The 20,829-nt window shown below is 40.7% G+C and overlaps 1 protein-coding gene across 2 annotated transcripts in view; it reads left to right on the plus strand.

Annotated features, from left to right (window-relative positions):
- ATP7B (ATPase copper transporting beta) overlaps positions 1 to 20,829 on the plus strand; it is a 40,004-nt gene that overhangs the window by 5,185 nt on the left and 13,990 nt on the right. Inside the window, exons 1-10 of one of the 2 annotated variants that reach the window (XM_033052527.1) lie at positions 4,863 to 5,404; positions 12,151 to 13,378; positions 14,878 to 15,114; positions 16,197 to 16,360; positions 17,188 to 17,349; positions 18,747 to 18,823; positions 19,186 to 19,360; positions 19,908 to 20,141; positions 20,329 to 20,420; positions 20,536 to 20,663. In XM_033052527.1, the coding sequence (XP_032908418.1) occupies positions 5,156 to 5,404; positions 12,151 to 13,378; positions 14,878 to 15,114; positions 16,197 to 16,360; positions 17,188 to 17,349; positions 18,747 to 18,823; positions 19,186 to 19,360; positions 19,908 to 20,141; positions 20,329 to 20,420; positions 20,536 to 20,663 (2,746 nt within the window). In that variant the 5' untranslated portion in view covers positions 4,863 to 5,155. Of the gene's footprint in view, positions 1 to 4,862; positions 5,405 to 12,150; positions 13,379 to 14,877; positions 15,115 to 16,196; positions 16,361 to 17,187; positions 17,350 to 18,746; positions 18,824 to 19,185; positions 19,361 to 19,907; positions 20,142 to 20,328; positions 20,421 to 20,535; positions 20,664 to 20,829 lie in introns of those variants that run through there. The other variant, XM_033052528.1, reaches the window with a different exon arrangement.

Consider the following 20,829-nt stretch of genomic DNA (forward strand, 5'->3'; position numbering starts at 1 on the left):
ATAGCTGTTTCACACAAGAGCTGGGTGTTTCCCAGGTTCACTCTTGAGCAATGTTTAAACAATTTGTTGATACCTGGTGAGTTGCCAGCACTGTTGTGATATTGCTATGAGTTTTGCAGTACTTTACTCCCCGCCTCCTTGCTTTTTTTTTTTTTTTTTTTTTTTAAACTCAATGCTCGATTTCCTGCAGTTGCATTGTATGTGTTAAAACCAAATACAATCTAACTCTGTTAAGATTAGGAGAGGGGGTGGAATTTAAGCATTTTAGCTGACTGCATCCTGAAGACAAATTAGGAATAACTCAAAATACTGTCAAATACGACATGACTTGTGGTTTAGCCTTGTATCATTGTATTCCTCATTGTATTTTGCTGATGGTTCTATGATTGTATTTTGGTGGTTTAAAATTATGTCTGAAGAGGAGAGTAGGAAGATTATTAATATTCAAAGGCAGACTGGATTTCTAGGGTGATGAATTAATACCAATACATCCCTCTTTGCACTGACATGAAGTCCACATAACTGAACTGATTCTTGTCTGTCTGATGGATTGTTGCCTTAAGAGTAAGTCTAACTTTTCTGTTGGATTAAGAAGAAGGAGATTTGGCACAAAATAACCCCACTTTTGGTCCAACTGGATCCCAGGTATCACAGGAACTTGGGACAGCTGAGTGATGGTCAATTCGGCTCTAAGCATCAGAAGTGCAGAGCCAGTATGGCACTACAAGTCCAGCTGTGCTCAGTAAGAAGCACCACAGTTACAGACGCACAAACAGTGCAATTCACCACAGGTCTGGTTGTGCCCTATGAGCTTTTGCAGCCAGATCTGAAGTCTGGTGGCATTCAGTAACTCTCAGGACCAAGTACAAGATAGTGTCATTTATAGAGCAACAGAAATGCAGATTGTTACTGGATTGCTGTTGATAAATACACCATCTGAGAATGCACAAAATGTGTACACACAAAATGTGTGAATACACAAAATATGAATAATACAGTTGGTGACAAAGACACTAAATTGCCAGATGGCTCTGTAGGGCTAACAAGATTGTTTTTTAAATTTCCCAAAGAAACACTCAGTATAGCTGAGTGTTCAAGTCCCGCTTCTTAGGCATTCACAAAGATGGAGTCTCCTTCAGCCTCCTGCTCCACTTAAACCATATCTATATTGTTTTCTTTGAAGGAGGGGAAAAAGGGAAAGGTTGAAGTTGATGTCATTGCATGTTTAAGAGAAACTACAGTTATACATCTAAAGCAGTACAGGTTTTAGTCTGTTAGCATGTACAGAGGCATGAAAAGTAGTATGTATTTTGAGTTAGTGAAGCAAAGGCCAGCTTTTGCTCACCAGTTGGGTCATTCCTGTGGCTTAGCTCCTGTTAACTGCACTATTTTAAACAGGGCATGACCGCAACACCTCCGTGCTTCTCCACCCTTTGTTTCATGCCTCTCTTAGAGTGATACATCAAGCTTCTTCAGTGTTTCTGCTCCTAAGGGGTGCAGCACTTTGTTCCTGGTGAACTATAGCCAACACAGGTGCTCCTTCTCACTGAACTTTGTTTTTCATTCCTTTTTCCTACTAAAGAAATATGACCCTCTAACCTCCCAGTCCCCATTTTTTCCCCTTCAACCCAAGCATCTCATCTTTCAAGTCATTGTTAAGACTATTTAAGATGCTTTCTTTGGCCATGGAAGCAGAGGGATTAGACACAGGCCAGGATATCCTATAAAGCCAAGGATGAATGTACCACCTGGGAAACAAAATTTATATGAGAGTACGTTGTTCCTTTGTGTTTATCATGTAGTCTGATCATGCAGGTAATATAAAGGAAAAAATCCATGTTTGATCAGCTTTGAGCCTTTAAATCAAAGGGATTTGATTTTCTTGGAACGTCCTGTGTTTTCTGACATGAAAATGCAGCCGTTGCCAGACACTAGCAGAAAGCTGCAAAGGCAGCATGCGTGTTTTCTATTTGCCATCAGAATTTCATACTATCAAGCCAGGATGATTCCTCCTGGTGAAAATCCTAGGCTCTGCAAAATTCTGCCTTAAACCAGAGTGGCACTTTTATCAGATGAGAAGGGCAATATTGCCTTTCCTATTTCAGCCTTAAGTAAAATACTCACCCTCAGTCTACAGCTGACACAATTAGCTTAGACTCTAAAGGGGCAATTGATTGAGGTGGAATGGAGAAAATTATTTAGAAACCAGTAGCAATCTGTTGGAGTGCAGCAGCAGCGGACAATCACAAAGGTTCATTCCAAGCATCTGCCTCACTTCCCTGGCAGACGTTGCCAACTTTGAGGTGCCAGTACTGGATCCCTTCCTGAAATGTTTCCTGAAGCATAAGAGAGTTGTGCAGTGATTGAGGTGGGGCAGAACCTCTGAGCTTTCAGTCTCATGTATTAATGTAAATAGAAATTACTTAGCTTTAAAAGATTCTCAGTGTTTTCTGCCTCTTCTCCAAGAGCTTCTTGAGACTGTCAGTTGTGCCGGTTTCTTTTGCCACTGCTCTGCTCCAGCCCACAGCTAAACTAGGCACTTAAAGTTGTTAAAATTTATCTTATGTCCCTTTTGTTTGAAGAACTATATTAAGCTTTTTTTTTTTCCCCCAGCCAAATCCTTCTTTTTAATGTGAATGAATGTCTTGTAAACAGAATGTGCTCAAAGCACAACTCCATGTGTTTCTTCTCTATCTAAAAATCAGTATTCAGGACTCTGCTGAAGGCAAAGGACTGTGGGGCACTAAGCAAAAATTTCTCTCCACTGCTGTTAGAAACAAACAGATTTTTATCTTAGGGTTGCTCAGAAGTTGTGGGGGGAAACAAAAGTGATTGAGGGGGAATTGGAGAGAAGATACTTATTCAACATATTCTGTCAGTCTAAGCTGAGCTTTGCTGGTTAACCTGAAATTGAAGATAAAAACCGAACCCTAAGTTGTTTTTACAGTCATTTTCATCACAGTATACTTTTGAATATTAGTTACCTGTAGAAAGATGCTCAGTAGGGTTTGGAATGTTTTTAATAGCAAAGATACTGTCACAGATGAGTGGATCAAATATATGCTTTATTGATTGCCAGAAACTGGAATTCCTGTTCCCTTAGAAAATCAAGAATTTGAAATTGTCATTATTTGGAATTAGAACACAGAGCTGAATTTCTGAATACCTTTGGCTTGGGATGAGATGCCTGTTTTGTTTTAGAAGTATGAATATTAGTTTTTAACTCTATATATGTATTTAGCATGTAGACTTAGCTTTGGCATTTAAACATATTGTACTGAAATTTTTCACATAAATTGTCAAATTTATGGTTTTTAATTGCTTATTTCAAAACCAGTTAAAACCAGTAATTCATAAAATTATTTCAACTATAGTAGAATTTTCTTTTTCAGTAAAGTGTTTGAACTGAAGTCAGGTGTGGCTTTAATTGATTTGATAAATGCTGAACAAACAGAGGCACTTTAGCCTTTGTAGTAATTCTCTTTAGAAGGACCATTTCTCAAAATGTTTTCAAAATAGCCCTTTACAAAAGTTTGATATTATCACTGATTTTTTAATATTAAGACAATGGTACAGAATAGTGCTGCAACAGTATTTGGAGTTTCATTTCTCTGACAGAAGATCTTCTTTTTCCAAGAACTGAGGATCCAGAGTTGTGGGGAAGTTATGGCAGGGAGACAAGCTAGGATGCCAGTGTCCTGCATGATGGCTTTCTGGACCACTCTCTATGTGACAGGAGTTTGAGGGGTGTGCCTCTGCCTTTGGAAGTAAGAAGAATCTGAATTTGTCTTGTCATTGTTTTTTGGTAAAGTTAGCTGATGGTAAAGAGGCACATTATAGAAATTATAAATGTTATACTGATTCTTTCAGCAGGCGGAGTAATTTATCCCTCAGGTCATTTATCCCTCAGACATTTATCTCCTGGATTTTTGTGACGTGACAGAAATATGCTGAGATTTTGATCCTGTGTGCTAACCTCTGCATAGGAGTAAAGTTGTTACTTTTCCCAACAAGTCCGAGAGATTCTGATTAAATTGAAAACAGTTCTTTTAAGGCTTGCATGTGCAGTAATGTCACTGGATAGGCATGGGGGATGGAAATTGCTAATAAATAAATAAATAAACAAACAAACAAATAAATAAAAACATCTGTTATATTTTATAAATTTTATAAATGCATAACTGCATGGCCCTGTTCAGCAGTGCCTTCAGAAGTGGACTGCATTACTGTGGAGTTGGTAACAGGAGCTTCCACTTACTGCATTAGCACAGTGCTGTGAATTTACTGTGGGAAATCCCACAGAAATATATCCAGGCTTGGCTCAAGGCACTTGTAGTGGTGGTACCTGTTATGTGTCTGGCTGTCTAAATTAGATGTTCCTGTTGCTGCCCAGAGAATTTAAGCAGAATATATTTTATTTCTTGCCTTTCTGGCACTAATTGCTCATTTAATTTTGTTTGGTTCATTGGTTTTTAGTAAAACTTGCTGATGGTAAAGAGGCACATTTAGAAAGTGTAAGTATTGTACTCACTCTTTTGTTTTCCCTCTTGAAACAAAGAATGAATGTTCTTGTGCTCCGAATGAGTGAAAGACCTTTGGTGTAGGAGCTTTATCTAATTATGTAATTGTGGGCATGTTTTCACTGTCAGAAGGGAATTCATTTTATCCAAGAAACTCCCAGTATTTCATAGAAGGAGGAAATGGAGCAGCATTTTCCTTGTGTGGGAGCTGGGATTGTGCACATGGCCACAAGAAGCTAATGCCTGTCTGTGTGGGCTGGTTATGTGCTGGCTGCCGCACACAGGTCATGTTTGAGCAGCTTGTGAAAGGCAGCCTTGGCTGATCCTGCTGCAACACCGTGTGCAGAGATCAGCAGTGCCGAACGCAGTTTGGAAAGCACGAGGGATGCAATTGGTGGGAAACATTTGAACTGGCAGGGAGAACAGGTAGCTGAGTGCAGCAAGCAGCCTACATAAGGATCACAGGTTCCATCTGGGATTTTGTGATGAATGCCTAATAAGTACATGGATTATACGGGCAGAACTCTTCAAGCTGTTGTAAATGTAGCTGAAAGAAGCGTGGCTTGTGGGACAACAAATAACTGCTCTCGTAAAACTTTTGTTTGGTGTTGCAATATTTAAAGTCCAGAAAAATAATGGAGAGAAAACTGGACAATAAAAGGAAAAGGGAACTGTCCTACTTAGCTTCTTTAAATGACAGAAACATATCCTTGGTGTCTATTCGCAAGCAGCAGGCAGCTTGTGATGTGCCTGAACTACTGATTATTGGTGAAAAGCCCAAGACAGCGTCGCCGGTAAAAGCAAGAAGTAACTTGCAGAAAGAAGAGAAACTTTTGCAGAGTTACTCCATGGGAAAGACAGAAGTCAATACAGTTGAAAGACAGGTCAGTGAGGACTGGTGTTGGGGGGTGTGTGTATGTGTTGGGAGGGAAACGGTGTTTTTGAACTGGTGAATTTGAAACAAAGTATGTTGGACATGGGTTGTATATTAAAGGAGGTTAAACCTTCTTTATCTAAATTGTCTCGATCCGCAGCATGGATGCCAGCCCCATAACAAGCAGTACAAATGCAAAGTCCTCTGGGGAGCCTCTGAAAATAATCTTTGAAACTAGATGTTTATGATGACTTATGCTGTAGAAGCTAATGAGCATTGTTTCAGCTCCACCTCTCATAATAGAGTGGTGATTCTTAGGAAGGAAACATAATAGTATTTCTCCTTTTGAACTCCAATTGCTCCAGTAGTTTTACAGAAGCTCATACTAGTTTGGAATAACAGAAATTGCAGAAACAATAAAAGGTCCTTATTGTAGGTAAGTAGTTTATTTCCATCTACTAAGTGGGTGCTAGTGAATTTCTTGATAAATACATCTGTGTAACTTTTTATTTTTAATTCAGTGTTGTATATAACTGGTGTATTTTTGGAGATTAAGTGCTGTGGTGAAGAGATGTAGAGCGATGGTAATAGAAACATGATGTGGTTGATTATTTTAGAAGAGTTTTGCTGTTTAAAATGTATGTACACTGCAGTAATGTAGTTTGGATCAGTGAATATTGTGATTATTTAAGGAAAAGTTACTTTCAGAACAAAGCTCAGTTGGTTGGAGCATGGTACTAGTAATGCCAGGGCTGCAGGTTTGTTTCCTCTGTGAGTCATTTGCTGAAGAACTGGACTTGACGAACCTTGTGGGTCCCTTCCAACTCAGAATGTTCTGTGGTTCTGTGTTTTCACGTTCTTTGAGTGCTTAGAATGGCTCAAATAGTGTCAGACTGAAATGAAATAAAAGCCAGAAGAGATCAAATATACCCAAAGGTTTTTTCTGCCTCAAGTTACTTCTTGTATTATAAATGCTTGTAAGAAAAGAATCATGACAAAATGACTTGTTCTACCAAAAGATCGCTTCTCTGTATTCAGTTCACTGGGATATATATGTTGCTTGTACTGATGCTGTGAAGAACATCATGAAGAGATTTGCTTTATTTTAATTCTCAATTAGAAACGTTTCGTTTACAGTAAACCTTTTCACTTTCCCATAACCAAAGTTGGTTTGCGCAGCTCCCTTTAAATGGAAAGTGCCTGTTTAGATCTCTGAGGTTTGTTGACTGCAGTGTAGGTGTCATTTCACTAAGGCTGGCTGCAACTGCCTAAATCTTTCCCTATAATCGGTACTGTTAGAGAAACCTGATCCCAGATGGGGAATAGCAGTCCCTTGGCAGAAGCATTAGTATTATTAACTTAGTATTTTGGAAACAGAAGCCTCATAAAGGCGGCTTTGTAGTAATATTCTCTTTGAATCTTGATATTCAGGTTTAGAAGGTGGTTTTTTTCATTGTTTAAGACTCAGGAACTGTTTGAAAAATAGCAAAATGTGTTGTAAGTAGTTACTGAATTTAGTAGCTACTGACATTTGTTAATCTTCGTTTGGGAGATGAGGGGAAAAAAACTGACTGGTTATGATTTAATACATTTAAACTGTATGTTCTAACGAGATGCACTGAAAAATGTTAAGGAGGATGAGAATTGAATTTCTGGCTACTCCATGTGCCAGAGTGCTGCTGTTACAGGCACAAAATTGAAAACTCGTGACCTTTGATGTTTTTGTGGCTGCTCTGCCCTCATTTTGTTGTTCACTGTCTGCGTAAAATGAACTGGGAAACATCTGAAGCGTTTAATTATTAGTGGGTGGCTTTTCAGTTGTGTGCTGCTGCCGTCTGAATCCAAAGCCATGAATCAGGAGGTTGTGAAAGAAGGAAGCAGGGAAGGTAAAACACAGATAAGATTATTCTTCGGCGATGGTGCGCTCAAAGGTAAGAGGGCAATAAGTGATTTCAGCCCACAGAGGTACAGGGAAAAGAGCAGCCCAAAACTTCAGGACATAGTGGTTGAGAGGTTCAGTGACCTCCAGCATTTCTGGATGAGCATGCAGGGAGAGGCAGAGGGGGAGATGCTGAGGGACTGGGCCCCATCTCCTCCCCAGCTGATTGCCTGGCATCACTTTGAGGAGCCTGGTGCTTGAGTTTTAGGATGTGATAGTTCCCATGCCTGCAGGGCAGGAGGGCAGGAGAGCCAAGGGGGGAAAGCCTTGCTGGATGAACAGAAAAGAGAGGTACTGTGCTGGATCTTGGTGTGAGCGATGCTCAGGGAGCTGTGGAGTGCGCCTGTCACAACCTCAGCGCTGTGCTGCAGAGGCCAGGAGTGTTATACTGCCATTTGGCTGCAGCTCTTGGGGAGGGGAAACGAGTAGAGGGATGGCTCTCCTGGTGACAGGCCACCTCGTGAGTTGACCATGAAACACAGCAATGGAGGCAGCATGAGGACAGGGATGGCTGGTGGCTGGATTGTGAAGCTAAGGAAGGCACAAACCTTGTTGAGTTCACAGTCATGGTGTTGCATCCATTCTCAACATGGGTGTCCATGTGTGCATGTGTGAGTGTCTCACTCAGTGCTGTGGTTTCCTTGTCTTTGGGGTTTTTTTCTGAGTTCAGTTGTTTTTCTCAGATTTATTACGTATCCCTCCACTGCTTGGACACTCAGCCTTTGCGTATTTCAATGGGTATATCCAAAAGAAGGAGCCTGTTTTGGGGAACCGTGGGTCAGGATGATGCTGGGCCTCTCAGGGCAGCCCTCAATGGGGTGGGTTTGCCCCACCAGTCATACAGACCATGTGCAAAGACTACCATCCCCAAATGGACCTGCCATGAGCTGGATGCTATGATACCAAGGGCTCTGCGCCAAACCAGGGCTCGAGACTTGGTGCTTCCCATGCAGCAGCATCTCCCTGTCCTTTTCCTCCTCCATACTTTCACAAAAAGTTAGTCCAGCCCCAGGGCATATTCCTGTTGGATGATCTTCCTGCTGGCTGGAGGCAGTCAGAAAGGGGAACATGAGCCTCTGCCTTTTCCAGCTGTTCCCAAGCTCTGCTTTGCCCCAGGACAGGCATGAGGGCTACAGCTCCTGTCTGGGACATCAAGGGTTGTTCTTCATGCCTTGTTTCTTGCTTTTAAATCCTCATAGAGGGACTTGGGCTTTAGATGCCACACTCCTGCACATTTGCTATTCATCTTGGGTCTGGTTCAGAGCTTCTCCTGTAGGTGCAAGTGTTTTTCAGCCAGTTCTGGTACTTTCTTTAAAGCTCTCTCAATTTACTACTGATTCTGAGTCAATGATTACTCAAATTTGTTCAATTTTTTGTTCATATGAGCTTCATAACTTCTTTGTGTCAGGATTCTTAGCTTTGAGAGTAGAGACTCACTCCCTGTGCACTTTCAGTTCCAACTTTTACATGCATAACAAAGGAGGAAAAGAATTGTCATCATTTCATGTGTAATTATTTGCATATTCTTCACATACATCCTGTGAAAATATACATGAGACTGGTAGAGCAAACAGACTTGATGTAAACATGCCCTTAAAAGTGAGCCATTCTCCTTTGGTGTGAAAGACAAAAGAGTAACTTGAGCCAGTTCTTTTACACATTACCTTCTGGATGTAGAGCCAGATGCATTTCTGTTATTTTGTTTGTATTTCTCTCTGGACAGAAAAAAAGCATAAGGGGCAAGCATCTTTGTCATAATTTTTGGTGGTGGTTGCTTCTCTGGTCCTCTTGCAGATAGTGTCACTGAATTACTACACAGCCTCATAGGTGCCATTTTATGTGTAGATGTTAGCTGGTACCAGGGAACCCTTTTCTAAGACCCAGCATGTGCCTGAGGAAAACTATGGACACATTTCTGTATGCCTCATCTTTGTGTACTTACATGAATCTGCTGTTTTCCTCTTGTCTGGTATAGAAACACCCTTCTTGCCAATTCACACAGAGGTATTTCTGTCTATTTGATTTTGGGGAATTTTTTTAAGCTGTTAAAAACAACACTAAAGGCTTTGTAAATGCTTTATTTGCACATCTGCACATTTCTTGGTTTTGGCGGGAAATTCTTCAGTGTTTTGGCACTTGTGTGATTTTGGTTTTTTTTTAAGGGAAACTTTTTAGTTTTCTTATATCCACATCCACTCTCTATTTTTTTCCTTGTAATTTAAAATTTGTGTATAAGGATTTTTCTCTTACAGAGCATAAGCATCTGGTTTTGACAAATAGCAAACAAAATATTTTTGCCAATTCTTCTGAATGTTGGGATAGCTTTTTATGCAAAACAAAAAGCAGTGGCGGCCAAGTTTTGAAGTTTCTGTGGCTTACAATGCATGGAAATAGTAGAATCAGTCCTTGCTTTTATGTTTTTCAAAAGACTGGATAGTGAGAAATACCCTCTAATCTTTTACAAGATTAATTTGAATTGCTTTCATGTCACCTAGGAAAAGTGAGACAGTGAGTGTGGGGGTGGAGGGAACACAGTGGAGGACATAAGGCTGTGATGGTTCCTGAGTTTCATCTCCAAGTGGTGGCCAGACAGGCAGTGAAGCAGAGAGTGGAGAATGCTCGTCTCCTCCAGTTGTGCTCTGTTTCACCAAAGGATGCAGAAGGCAAAATACCTTTGTCCTGTGAGCCAAAGAACATGCACAGGGTGAGCTTCTGTAAGTGTCACACAGATCTCACCAAGTGTTTTTGATAAGAGCAGGAAGTGTCCTTGGGGAACTGGGGACAGGGAAGAGGGGATGATAGGCAATATCCACATAATGCTTCTTGAGGCAGAATTTGCAATAAATGCAAGTTTGAGTTTAGGCTGCATTTGAAATGTAGTGGTTGGGAGTCTGTTTTCAGATGGGGCTTTTTCCCATACACAAGGCCAGGTTATTATTTCAAATTGTGGGAAATCACAACAATAGGACACAAGAATAGGGTGTGTCTTGGCTGTCTTTGTGCTGTGTTTAAAAAGGGCACCACCTTCACAGGGAAGTCTGACTAACTGTTAATGCTTTGTTTTGAAAGGAGGTGCTAGTGGCACATTTCCATGTATGTTGGGGATTTCACTAATTTATGGTAAGGGAAGTGCAAGGAGAGCAGTGTCCTGGGTGCTGCCAGGCTGTGGGAGGAGGAGACAAAAGGGGGATGCCAGAACTATGATATTCCTCTGACTCTTCTTCCCCAGCATCCCTGGAGTGCTGCCATGAGGCCAAGGAGAAGAGGGGGAACAGGAGGGAGAGTTTGCTGTCAGGATAGTTGAGGGGCGGCACCATAATATTGACGAGTTGAACTTGCTCATTCTCCTCCTGTTCTATTAAATGCAGTACAGAAAAGGCTGAAAGCAAATTTCTTGTCTTAATTTTTTGCTAGTTTGGTTGTGACCCCAGACCTTGTTATTCCCGAACTGTTTAAGCGTGAAACAAAATCAAATTAATGAACTTTGAATACTGCATCAAATGAACTGGATGTAGTCTAGTGTAACTAAGCAGCCTAAATGCTTCTCATCCATGCTGTGGTACTGAGGAGGGAGTTTTCTTGTGGGTCATAGGAATAGGATCTGCAGTACTGAGCCTGATCCAGTGGGCCCTTTTCCAGGGTCTTCCTGCTGTAATGCATAGTGTCAGGTGTTTTATTGAATGTCAGAGAGCCCAAGGCTTTTCAGGCAAGAGAATAGATTGACCCTAGTAGCTTTCATCTAGATCTTTAGTATTTCAAGTTACCTTAAATCATGGACATGAATTTTCATTTTCTTTCCATGAAATCTGTCAATCTAGGACTTGTCCCTGTCCATTTCAGTCTTTCTCATCACATGGTTTCAGCAATTGGAGGCAAAGTCTGTGCTGTCAATACTTGTTCTGTGAGAAGCATTAACACTTTTTAAAAGAAAAAAATTTCATTTTCAATTGAATTGAGTGCATTCAGCTGTAGAATTCCATTATTGCAGAGCCCGTGATCTGACTGAGAGATAGTTCATTTCTGGCTGGCATATCTCAGTACTGGCCATCCTGAAAATCAGTGTTGGATCAAATCAGTGAGTTACTGTAGCACAATTTATAGTCTTAGGTGCCTCACAAGTACGTGAATAAAAGTAAGACATAGTGAAAATATCTGCTTACAGTTCTGTCTTTCAAGGTCTTTGTTAGATTACAAGCTAAAAGGGTTATATATCAAATGCAGAGAGCACAGGCCTTTGTGTATGTGCATATAGCTCTTCAAATGTCACGCAGCTGACCCACTCTGCACCAACTCATTTCAGGCTTCTGGAAAAGTCAAGATTCTGTTTTCCTGGGCTTTTTTGTTTTCTTTGGTTTGAACTCCTCCTGAGAAGTAGTAGGTTGGCCAAACTGGGCCAGTTTATGACCTTTTTGGAGAGGCATTCAGCACACTCTCTAATGTGACCCACTGTGCCAGTGACAGTGTGCTCTGAAGAGCAGCTCATGCTGGGTGATGGAAGTGTCCTGTGGCTGCAGAGAACTCAAGTTTTAAAGTACTTGGTTGGGATAGGAATATTGAGTCAGCTCTGTTTTTATATCCCTAGTCAGTATTTTCTAAATTGCTGCTCAAGAGACTGTCAGAAGTCTGATTCATCATCTTGCACATAACTCACTGGTAATATATTCAAAGTGTAAAATAGTGTTGTAAAAAGGGTTTTGGCCATATAGACTAACTTGAGAGCACTTTTAGTATGTGCTTGAGAGCATATAAAGACTGTTGTTGCTTTTATGGGGCTGAAGATATATGCATTTATTTTTATATTTCCACTTTCTCCACAGGCTTTGTCCAACGTTGATTCTCCTCCTGGTTGTGAGCTGAAGCCTACAATGAAACATAATTTTGCTTTTGACAACATGGGCTATGAGGAGAGCTCTGAAACTGTGACCTCTCCACCTTCCCAAGAGCATACTGTGGTAGTTAACATTGTGGGAATGACTTGCCAATCATGTGTGCAGTCGATAGAAGGCCGAATTTCCAAGGTGAAGGGTGTTTTGAGAATTAAAATCTCCCTTGAACAGAACAATGCCATTATCAAGTATTTGCAGTCGGAAATAAACCCTGAACAAATTTGCCAGGAAATTCTGGGTATGGGCTTTGATGCCAACGTAGCAGAAGAGAAGTCAACAACAGCAACTGTAAATCTGCCGAGCTTGAAAGAAGCAGTAGTTAAGCTTCGGGTAGAAGGCATGACGTGCCAGTCCTGTGTCACCAACATTGAAGGAAAGATTAGGAAAATGCACGGTGTAGCAAAAATCAAGGTGTCACTTGATAACCAAGAAGCAATTATTGCTTACCATCCTTACATCATTCAGCCTGATGACCTCAAGAGACACATCAGTGACATGGGGTATGACTGCACCATTAAAAGTAAATCCGCCCCTTTGAAGCTGGGTGCCCTTGATCTCCAGCGCTTGCAGAATGCAAACTCCAGGGAGACACCTGCAAGTCTTGAGAGTGATGGACTGGATCCACTGGTCACCAAGTTGGGTAGCACAGCTACAGTGACTTTACAGATAGAGGGCATGCACTGCAAGTCCTGTGTCAGAAACATCGAAGGAAATATGTCAGATCTTCCTGGAGTAAAAAGTATTAAAGTGTCTTTGGAGCATAAATGTGCTGTGGTAGAGTATAGCCCAGATTTAATCACCCTGTCAGCTTTGCAGCAAGCCATCGAAGCCCTTCCACCTGGAAACTTTAAAGTAAGCCTCCTTAATGGTTCAGAAGCAAATAAAGCAGCATCTCCCTCGGGTGCTTTCACATGCAATGTCATCAGACAGCCGCCACAAGGCACGACACACATGGCTGTTATTAAGATTGGTGGCATGACCTGCAATTCTTGTGTACAGACCATAGAAGGGGCCGTGTCACAGAGACAAGGAGTGCGGGGTGTAGCAGTTTCTCTAGCTGGCAGTACTGGGACCATACACTATGATCCAGCTGTCACTACTGGAGAAGAGTTAAGAGCTGCCATAGAAGACATGGGATTCGATGCCTCTGTGCTGACAGGTAACAGTGATTTTTCTTCTGTGGGTAGTGAGCCAAGGTGGGTCATGCAACGTCTGCATTGAGATTCCTTTCTGGAGAGAAACTCTTAAAGCATCTCATTGCTATTGTCTCTTTTGAATGCCTGGCCTGATCCCACCTCACTTAGCAAGGGAGAGAGGTTTCAGCTGTAAAGCACCTTGTTTCAGCCCTTAATAATTGCAGCAGTGGGTGTAAGAAATGAGTTACATTGTGAAGCCAAAAGATCTGGGGTACAAGGCCTTTCAAATAGGTCATTCCCATACCCTCTGAAGTAGGTTTCTTCCTATGTCTACAGGCTGCTATAAGTAGATCTATCAAACCAAATGTTTGCCATTTATATTCCAGAACACTAAACCCTACAAACTTAATGAAGTGTCTTTAATTTAAAACCACTTTTTACTTAGATAAATCCTCTTTTTAGTGTCTTTAGCCTTTGACATTAATTTCTTGAGTATTTTTACCTGCCTTACTTCACTAAACTTTGCTTTAAGCAAGGTAAGTGGCAAAATGCAGGTACTCTTTGGTGGGAAGCTGCTTTTACATGTCAGCTGCAGCACTGTATGCATTTTGTATGTGTGCTCAAGGTTTAAAAAGTTATTTTGATGCACAATCTCCTCTCTCACAAATTTTGAACGTGGCAATTTTTGCCTGCTTCAACTAAACATATCTGCTTTGAAATACTGATGTAGTTTACTTGAAATTAAGTAGTTCGATCACAAAAACCCCACATCCTGTTCATTTCCCTCATGGGTCCAATCCCTCTGATTCTGTGGTGTTTAATCATAATTTGTTTGGCTTATAATTTGTTGGTGGAAGACCTTCCACTCCATCTGGAAAAGGAAGGAGCCCCCCTATGTTTAACATGTTCAGAAGCAGCTCCTGCTCCTTTACACAAGCCTCTCCCCAAGTGGGTTGTTTGTGTACACAGCTGGAGCTGTTGTGTGTCTGTTCAATATCTGGCAAAGAATAAAAATGCTTGCAAGGGACCTGTTTGTGTTCAGGTCTCTGGGGTGCTTCCAATACTCATTTTGCAGTACTTGCAGTATGAATATTGTGCTGTAGAGAAACCTGTTGAGAAGCTTGTTCTCAACCAGTGATGTGAGTGCTGCATAGACAGTGACAGAATTGTTACGACTGGACCACATTCTCTGTGCTGGATAAGGATCCTCTAGACACCAATGTATCTTTATCAAGTGGAGGTAGCTGACAGCTCTACGCATTGAAATTGGAGGGAATCATTTACCATCTGAATGTGGAAAGCTAGTTCTGTAGAGTTGGATGGTCATGCACGTGGGACTGGTTAATATGTATTTTTATAAGCATAGTAACAACTTGCATTATTTCCATATAGAGACCAAGGTTATCATGTCACCTTCTAAACAACTACAAGGGCTTGTGCGGTTGATAAATGTGACTTGTTTGTAGTTTTGCGTCATGCAATCACACTGTAAATAGTTCAGTGTATTGTGCATTTATTCAAGATACCGCCGCTGGAGAACTCAGGTGCCAGCCTGCTGCCAGCAAAGGTGCTGTGCAGCCTCAAGCTCCAGAGCCTCCTCGCCAAGGTCATGCCTCGGATGCTCTTCCAGACAGTTCTCACCCTGGTGGGTCAAACCAGCTCAGTGGAGCCACAGAAGAGAAGTGTGTTTTGCAAATTACAGGCATGACCTGTGCATCGTGTGTGTCTACCATTGAAAGAAATTTGCAGAAAGAAGATGGTAATAAATTTAAGATTCCTATAATGAGTCTAATAATAAGGGATGATGGGATGGAAAAGATATTCTAGGAGATTAATGGAGCATCTGGAAGTTAAATAGACATAATGCTCTTTCTTAGTGCTAGCGTAACTATGTCACTGTTTGGCTATTGCACTGGCAGGCAAACATGATGAACATACTTCTAACAGGTTGTAACAGGTTGTAATGTGATAAATAATTCAAATAAGTCTGAGGACAAGAACAGAGAAACAGTTGTCATTTACTTTTCAGGGCCTTGTTGGTTTACAAAGCAATTCATCTCTCCCAGAGCCGTTGAGAGCTCAGGCTTTCTTGGGCATATTTGCACAAGCAGGGGCAAACAAATGTATGGCTCCACTGCCAGGGTAAGCTTAGGCACATGGTGTTTACTGGTCTAGAAGTCTACAGGCTGGGGTTGCCTTTCTTCTGGCCATGTAGAAGATTAACAGATGAGGCTTAGCAATGTCTGATTTCCTTTGTGCCAGCATGCCTTTGGGAGGTTTTGCTTATTGATTTTTCTCTCACCAGTCTCCCAGTGGTGGTCTCACCGCCTTGATTTAGAAATCAAAAAAAGCACTAGCTCTTCAAAAGAAATGGTTTTAGCCTTGTGATCTGTATGTTTTGATTTTCAATTCTAAATGCAGATTTCTGTGGGCTTTTTATTTATTAAAAAAATAAGGAGGGGTGGAGAACAGGAAAATAAAAAGGTCATTGTGCTGCAGGGTTCATTCCAAACTAAAAGAGTCTAAGGTAGATCTTGCAGCAGTGGGTGTAAAGGTTTCTTCCAAACATCCTTTTTGTCTCATTAGATCGCAGCAAAACTCACCTCCTTCCATGCGTAAATCTTGCAATTCCTCTTGTTGCTAAAGGGAAACTCAGTGTGGCTGGGTTTCTGTAAAAACTTGCTGTTGTGAGTAGGGAACAACACTAGGAGGCAGAGAGAAATCATTAGGCTTATAATATCTCTAAGTTGTTAGAGTCCTCACTGAAGTAGTTGTAATATTATATTTTTCTTTCCCTCAGAAGAGCTACACTATCTAATGCTTCTGTTATTGCCGCTGCAGGAATTGTTTCAGTGTTGGTAGCACTAATGGCAGGTAAAGCAGACATAAAATACAAGCCAGATCTCATACAGCCTCTTGAAATAGCACAGCTGATCCAGAATTTGGGTTTTGAAGCTACCATCATGGAAAATAATGCAGAAACAGAAGGGCAAGTGGAACTTCTTGTAAGTAATGTGCATTTGAAATTATGTTTTTGTTTTGGAAAAGTCAGATTTGGAAGACTCATTTTCTTGCAAATAGCTTTGCTGAGCAGTTGTGCGTTCAGCGGCTCAGTTCTGGCTGGTGACACTATTTTTTAAATAATTGCTGAAAAGACAAAAATCAACTTTTCTTAGAAGAACCCCTCCAAAAGCACTGAAATAAAAAGTGATAGTTCTATGTACAGATTAGACTTTTCTTAGCAAGCAGAAATTAAACAGAAGTTTTCTGTTAAGGCAGTTTAGTACAGACTAACTGAGAATGTGTCAACAAATACGTATTGTTAATGTTAAGGGCTTTGCATAGAGGTCTAGGAACTTTGGATAAAATCAGTAAAATTAGTAAATTGCTTATATAAAGGACGGGTTCCTCAAATTCTTTTTTTTTTTTTTCTCTAACAGATGCTTACTGTAAGACAGAGAACAGCAGTCTGCTGCTGTCTTAATAGATCACAAAGTTGTAACATGCCTTATTGAAGCCACAGGAAAATTTAAGAGAGATGAGGTTACACATGCAGAGTTTAGCTTTGGCAATGTTAATATAGGTGTTGATAGAAACATATTAGTTATATTTCTACAGTTAATAGCATGTCTGAGAGCTACCATGCAAATACATGGCTGTGACTGTATCTGCTATCTGCACAATTTTATAATAAAAGTGGATAGTTATGGTCTCCGCTTTGTATCATTTAAGACAGCTCTATAAAACTACACTGAGACCTTGTCTCAAGTACACCACAAATATTGGGGCAATGTGGGGGATTGCTAACTACCCCAAATTGTCTTTTCTTTAGATTACAGGGATGACTTGTGCTTCTTGTGTTCACAACATTGAATCCAAACTCATGAGAACAAATGGGATATTCTCTGCCTCAGTTGCACTTGCGACTAGCAAAGCTCACATCCAGTTCGATCCTGAAATTATTGGACCTCGAGATATTATAAAAGTAATCAAGGTAGGCTTTGAAATTTTTTATGTATGGACAATCACATGGTGAAATTTAGAAGGAAATAAAGCAGCTGATATTTGAGAGGTTTCACTGATTTTGTGGATGCCATAGTTATTGCCATGTTTTTATGCTCCTGTGATGAGTCTGCTGTGCTTCGCAGGAGTGCAGAGGCTCCCCAGCTGTTCTCTAAAAACACACACTACAAAATGAACCTTTTTTATCTTTATCTGGCGAAAGTTTCATATATTCATTTCTTGCAATTCTGTGTGTAGAATTGCAGTAATTTCAATGAAGTGTTGCTAATTCAGAAAAAAAACCCCTTCTTTCTCTTGACAGACTGTAAAAGAAGTTCTGCCACAGCTCATGCCACAAGTATGACATATCTCTGTACATACTTGCACCTATTCCCACATCTTTTTGAATGGGCACAGCTTGTGATACAGCCTGGTATTAAACCAAAAAATCCTGGTTTACCAGTAATCACAAAGATCATAAAGTCTACTGTTATCACAGCCCAGATGTGGACATAACTTTCTTCTTTTTTTGTCCCACCAGAAGGGATCATACTCTATGAGGTGCATGCAGTGAGTAGTCAGGAGGACAGCAGAGACTGTTTGCCTTCCGTGCTCTAGAGTATGTACTCAGAAAAGATCTGCTAGACCACAGAACTGATGCAGCAGCAGTTATTAACATGTTAACTAGTAGAGTGTTCAGGCTGGCAGAGTAGTTCTGTAAAGCATACTTTGCCACAGAAGCATTTCATGGTGCAGGTAGGAAGTTAAGTGTATTGTTCTTGCAAGTGTGCGTTGGGTTTTTAGGGTGTTTGGGCAGGAGGCAGGAACTCACCCCAGTGTAACTCAAAGCTGGATTTTTGCGTGGGATCTTTTGCCCTGCAGTTTTTTATCCTACGAGTTTAAACTAACTTTGGACACTTTAATTTGCAACTTCAGGTGTATTTATTAAACTGTAGTGTTAGGGACTTGCTCACAAGGTAGTCTAGCTCCCAGTGGCCTGTGCATTTGGACTTCCTTTGTGGTATGTGCCATATCTCCCGATTATTCCAGTGGAGGTGAAAGGGCATGTATTTTCCTTTAGGAGGAGTGCAGTAGAATTCCACATGGCAATGTAAGCTCCCCATTCCAAAGAACTTGGACACTTTACTGCATCTATACACTATGTTCATGTACAGGTGCTAAAAGTCCTTTGCAGTCCAAATTTTGAGTACTGACTGAAATATCCTCTCATTTTGGCAGAATGTAAATATAAATAAGGGTCTGGAATTTATTAAACATTGAACAGAGTCCTTTTCTGACATTTCTTCTGAAAGTAGTGTCATTTAAATTTGTTGTAAGTAATATGGTTAGCTTCATCAAAACTAACTTCTCTTCCCTTTCAATAAAAAGGAAATTGGGTTTCATGCTTCTGTGGCAAAAAGAACTCCAAATGCACATAACCTGGATCATAAAAAGGAAATACAGCAGTAAGTATTTCTTTCCTCTCTTACTAATGAACATGTCTGGATCATATCTTGTAACTCTACTCCCCCTAGCACTCTTCCCAGTTAATTAGATTATTCTTGTGTAAAGCATATTTAAATTTACCATTTGCCATTTGATTCAAGTACTTTCATCGCTTTCATTAGCTTTAGTTTTTAACTGCCAGAAGTCTATAAAGTTAAACATGTTGCAGGCACTAAAGCTGTTCAACAAAATGCTGGATCTTTGTAAATATCCCAAAGCTGTGTCTTAGCACAGTTCTAGTAACACCAGCCCTGCACTACCAGCACAATTGGGCCTGAGTGGAGTGTAAAAAACCCATGGATTTACAGTTTTTCTTTTCCAGGTGGAGGAAATCTTTCTTGTACAGCCTAGTGTTTGGTATCCCTGTTGTAGTCATAATGATTTATATGCAAATACCCAGTGGTGATGACCATGGGTCTAAGGTGCTGGAACAGAACATCATTCCTGGATTATCTATTTTGAATCTTCTTTTCTTTATCCTGTGCACTTTTGTTCAGGTATGTCTATACTACTTTCTAGGGGTTTGCTTTCTATTTATTTCCCACTTATGTAATCTCATGTGATAAAGACAGGCTAATGGAAAGATTTAGTGGATTAGGCCTGCCCTCTTGTCTGTACCACCTATGCAGAACAAAGTGGCATAACTTTTCTGCAAGTTATCCATTCTGTATTTACTCAAAGCTCTTAATCCTGCCAAAGTTGCATCAGATAGTTTCTAAGTGGATAAGGTGATATTAAAATAAAGAGATACCTGCAAACTAATTAGGTAGCTGTAGGTAAATCCTTGTATTTTCTGTGCCTTGTTTACTTTGCATTGCTGAGGAAAAGGATGATATTTGCTGGTTTTGAGAACAAGGAAGTGCAAACAAGAGGATGTCAATGGAGTCAGTCTCCTAGTAGACCTGAAGTTATATCAGTATCAAATCTCTTGGGTTAGCAATGCATTCCCTTATGTACTACATGGTTTTAATTCTGCTGTGGCCAGTGTTTTGTACTCTCTGGTTACTGATCTTAATACGAGTCTGTCCCTGCTTGCACCAACAGTTCCTTGGTGGATGGTATTTTTATGTACAAGCTTACAAGTCACTGAGGCACAAGACAGCCAATATGGATGTGCTCATCGTACTGGCCACGACGATTGCTTATCTGTATTCCTGTGTGATCCTGCTAGTAGCAATCATTGAAAAGGCAGAGAAAAGCCCTGTCACTTTCTTCGACACTCCTCCGATGTTGTTTGTGTTCATTGCGCTTGGCAGATGGCTGGAACACATAGCCAAGGTAACTCATCTTCACACAAATGTTGTGTGTTTATGATAGGAGTAGAATAAACTGTTCAGAGGAATTTTGAGTCAGCTGTTTCTGATGTAGTCTATAATATGAAAGGTTGGTTAGAGTTCATTGTGTTAAGTACATATCAGGATTTACATATCTCAATGTATCTTAAATATTAATTTCTGTTTCTTAGGGTAAGACCTCAGAAGCTCTTGCTAAGCTTATGTCTCTTCAAGCCACTGAAGCCACCGTGGTGACCCTTGGACCTGGCCACTCTATTGTCAAGTATGTATTTATCAAAATCCCTTCAGCTTGCCTGGATCACAGGCTAGGCTTAATCCAGTTAACCTGAAAACTGATGGCATAAGTTATCTGCCTGTTCTACTTGTGTCTTTTGCAGGGAGGAGCAAGTACCTGTTGAACTGGTTCAAAGGGGTGATATTATAAAAGTTGTTCCTGGTGGAAAGTTCCCAGTGGATGGAAAGGTCATTGATGGCAGTTCTATGGCAGATGAGTCTCTCATTACTGGTAACTTCCTTTATCTTACACAAAGAAGTGAAGTCTTCTGGAACTCTTTATTACAAGGAAAACAGGGCAGACCGAACCCAAACACTGCTGTCTGAATAGCCTCCCACCTTAATGGATGCTGTGGCTTCATGAGCTTGAATTCAAATCCTGCATCTGTGCACACCCT

This window comes from Catharus ustulatus, chromosome 2 (assembly GCF_009819885.2).
Source record: "Catharus ustulatus isolate bCatUst1 chromosome 2, bCatUst1.pri.v2, whole genome shotgun sequence".
Lineage (NCBI taxonomy): Eukaryota > Metazoa > Chordata > Aves > Passeriformes > Turdidae > Catharus > Catharus ustulatus.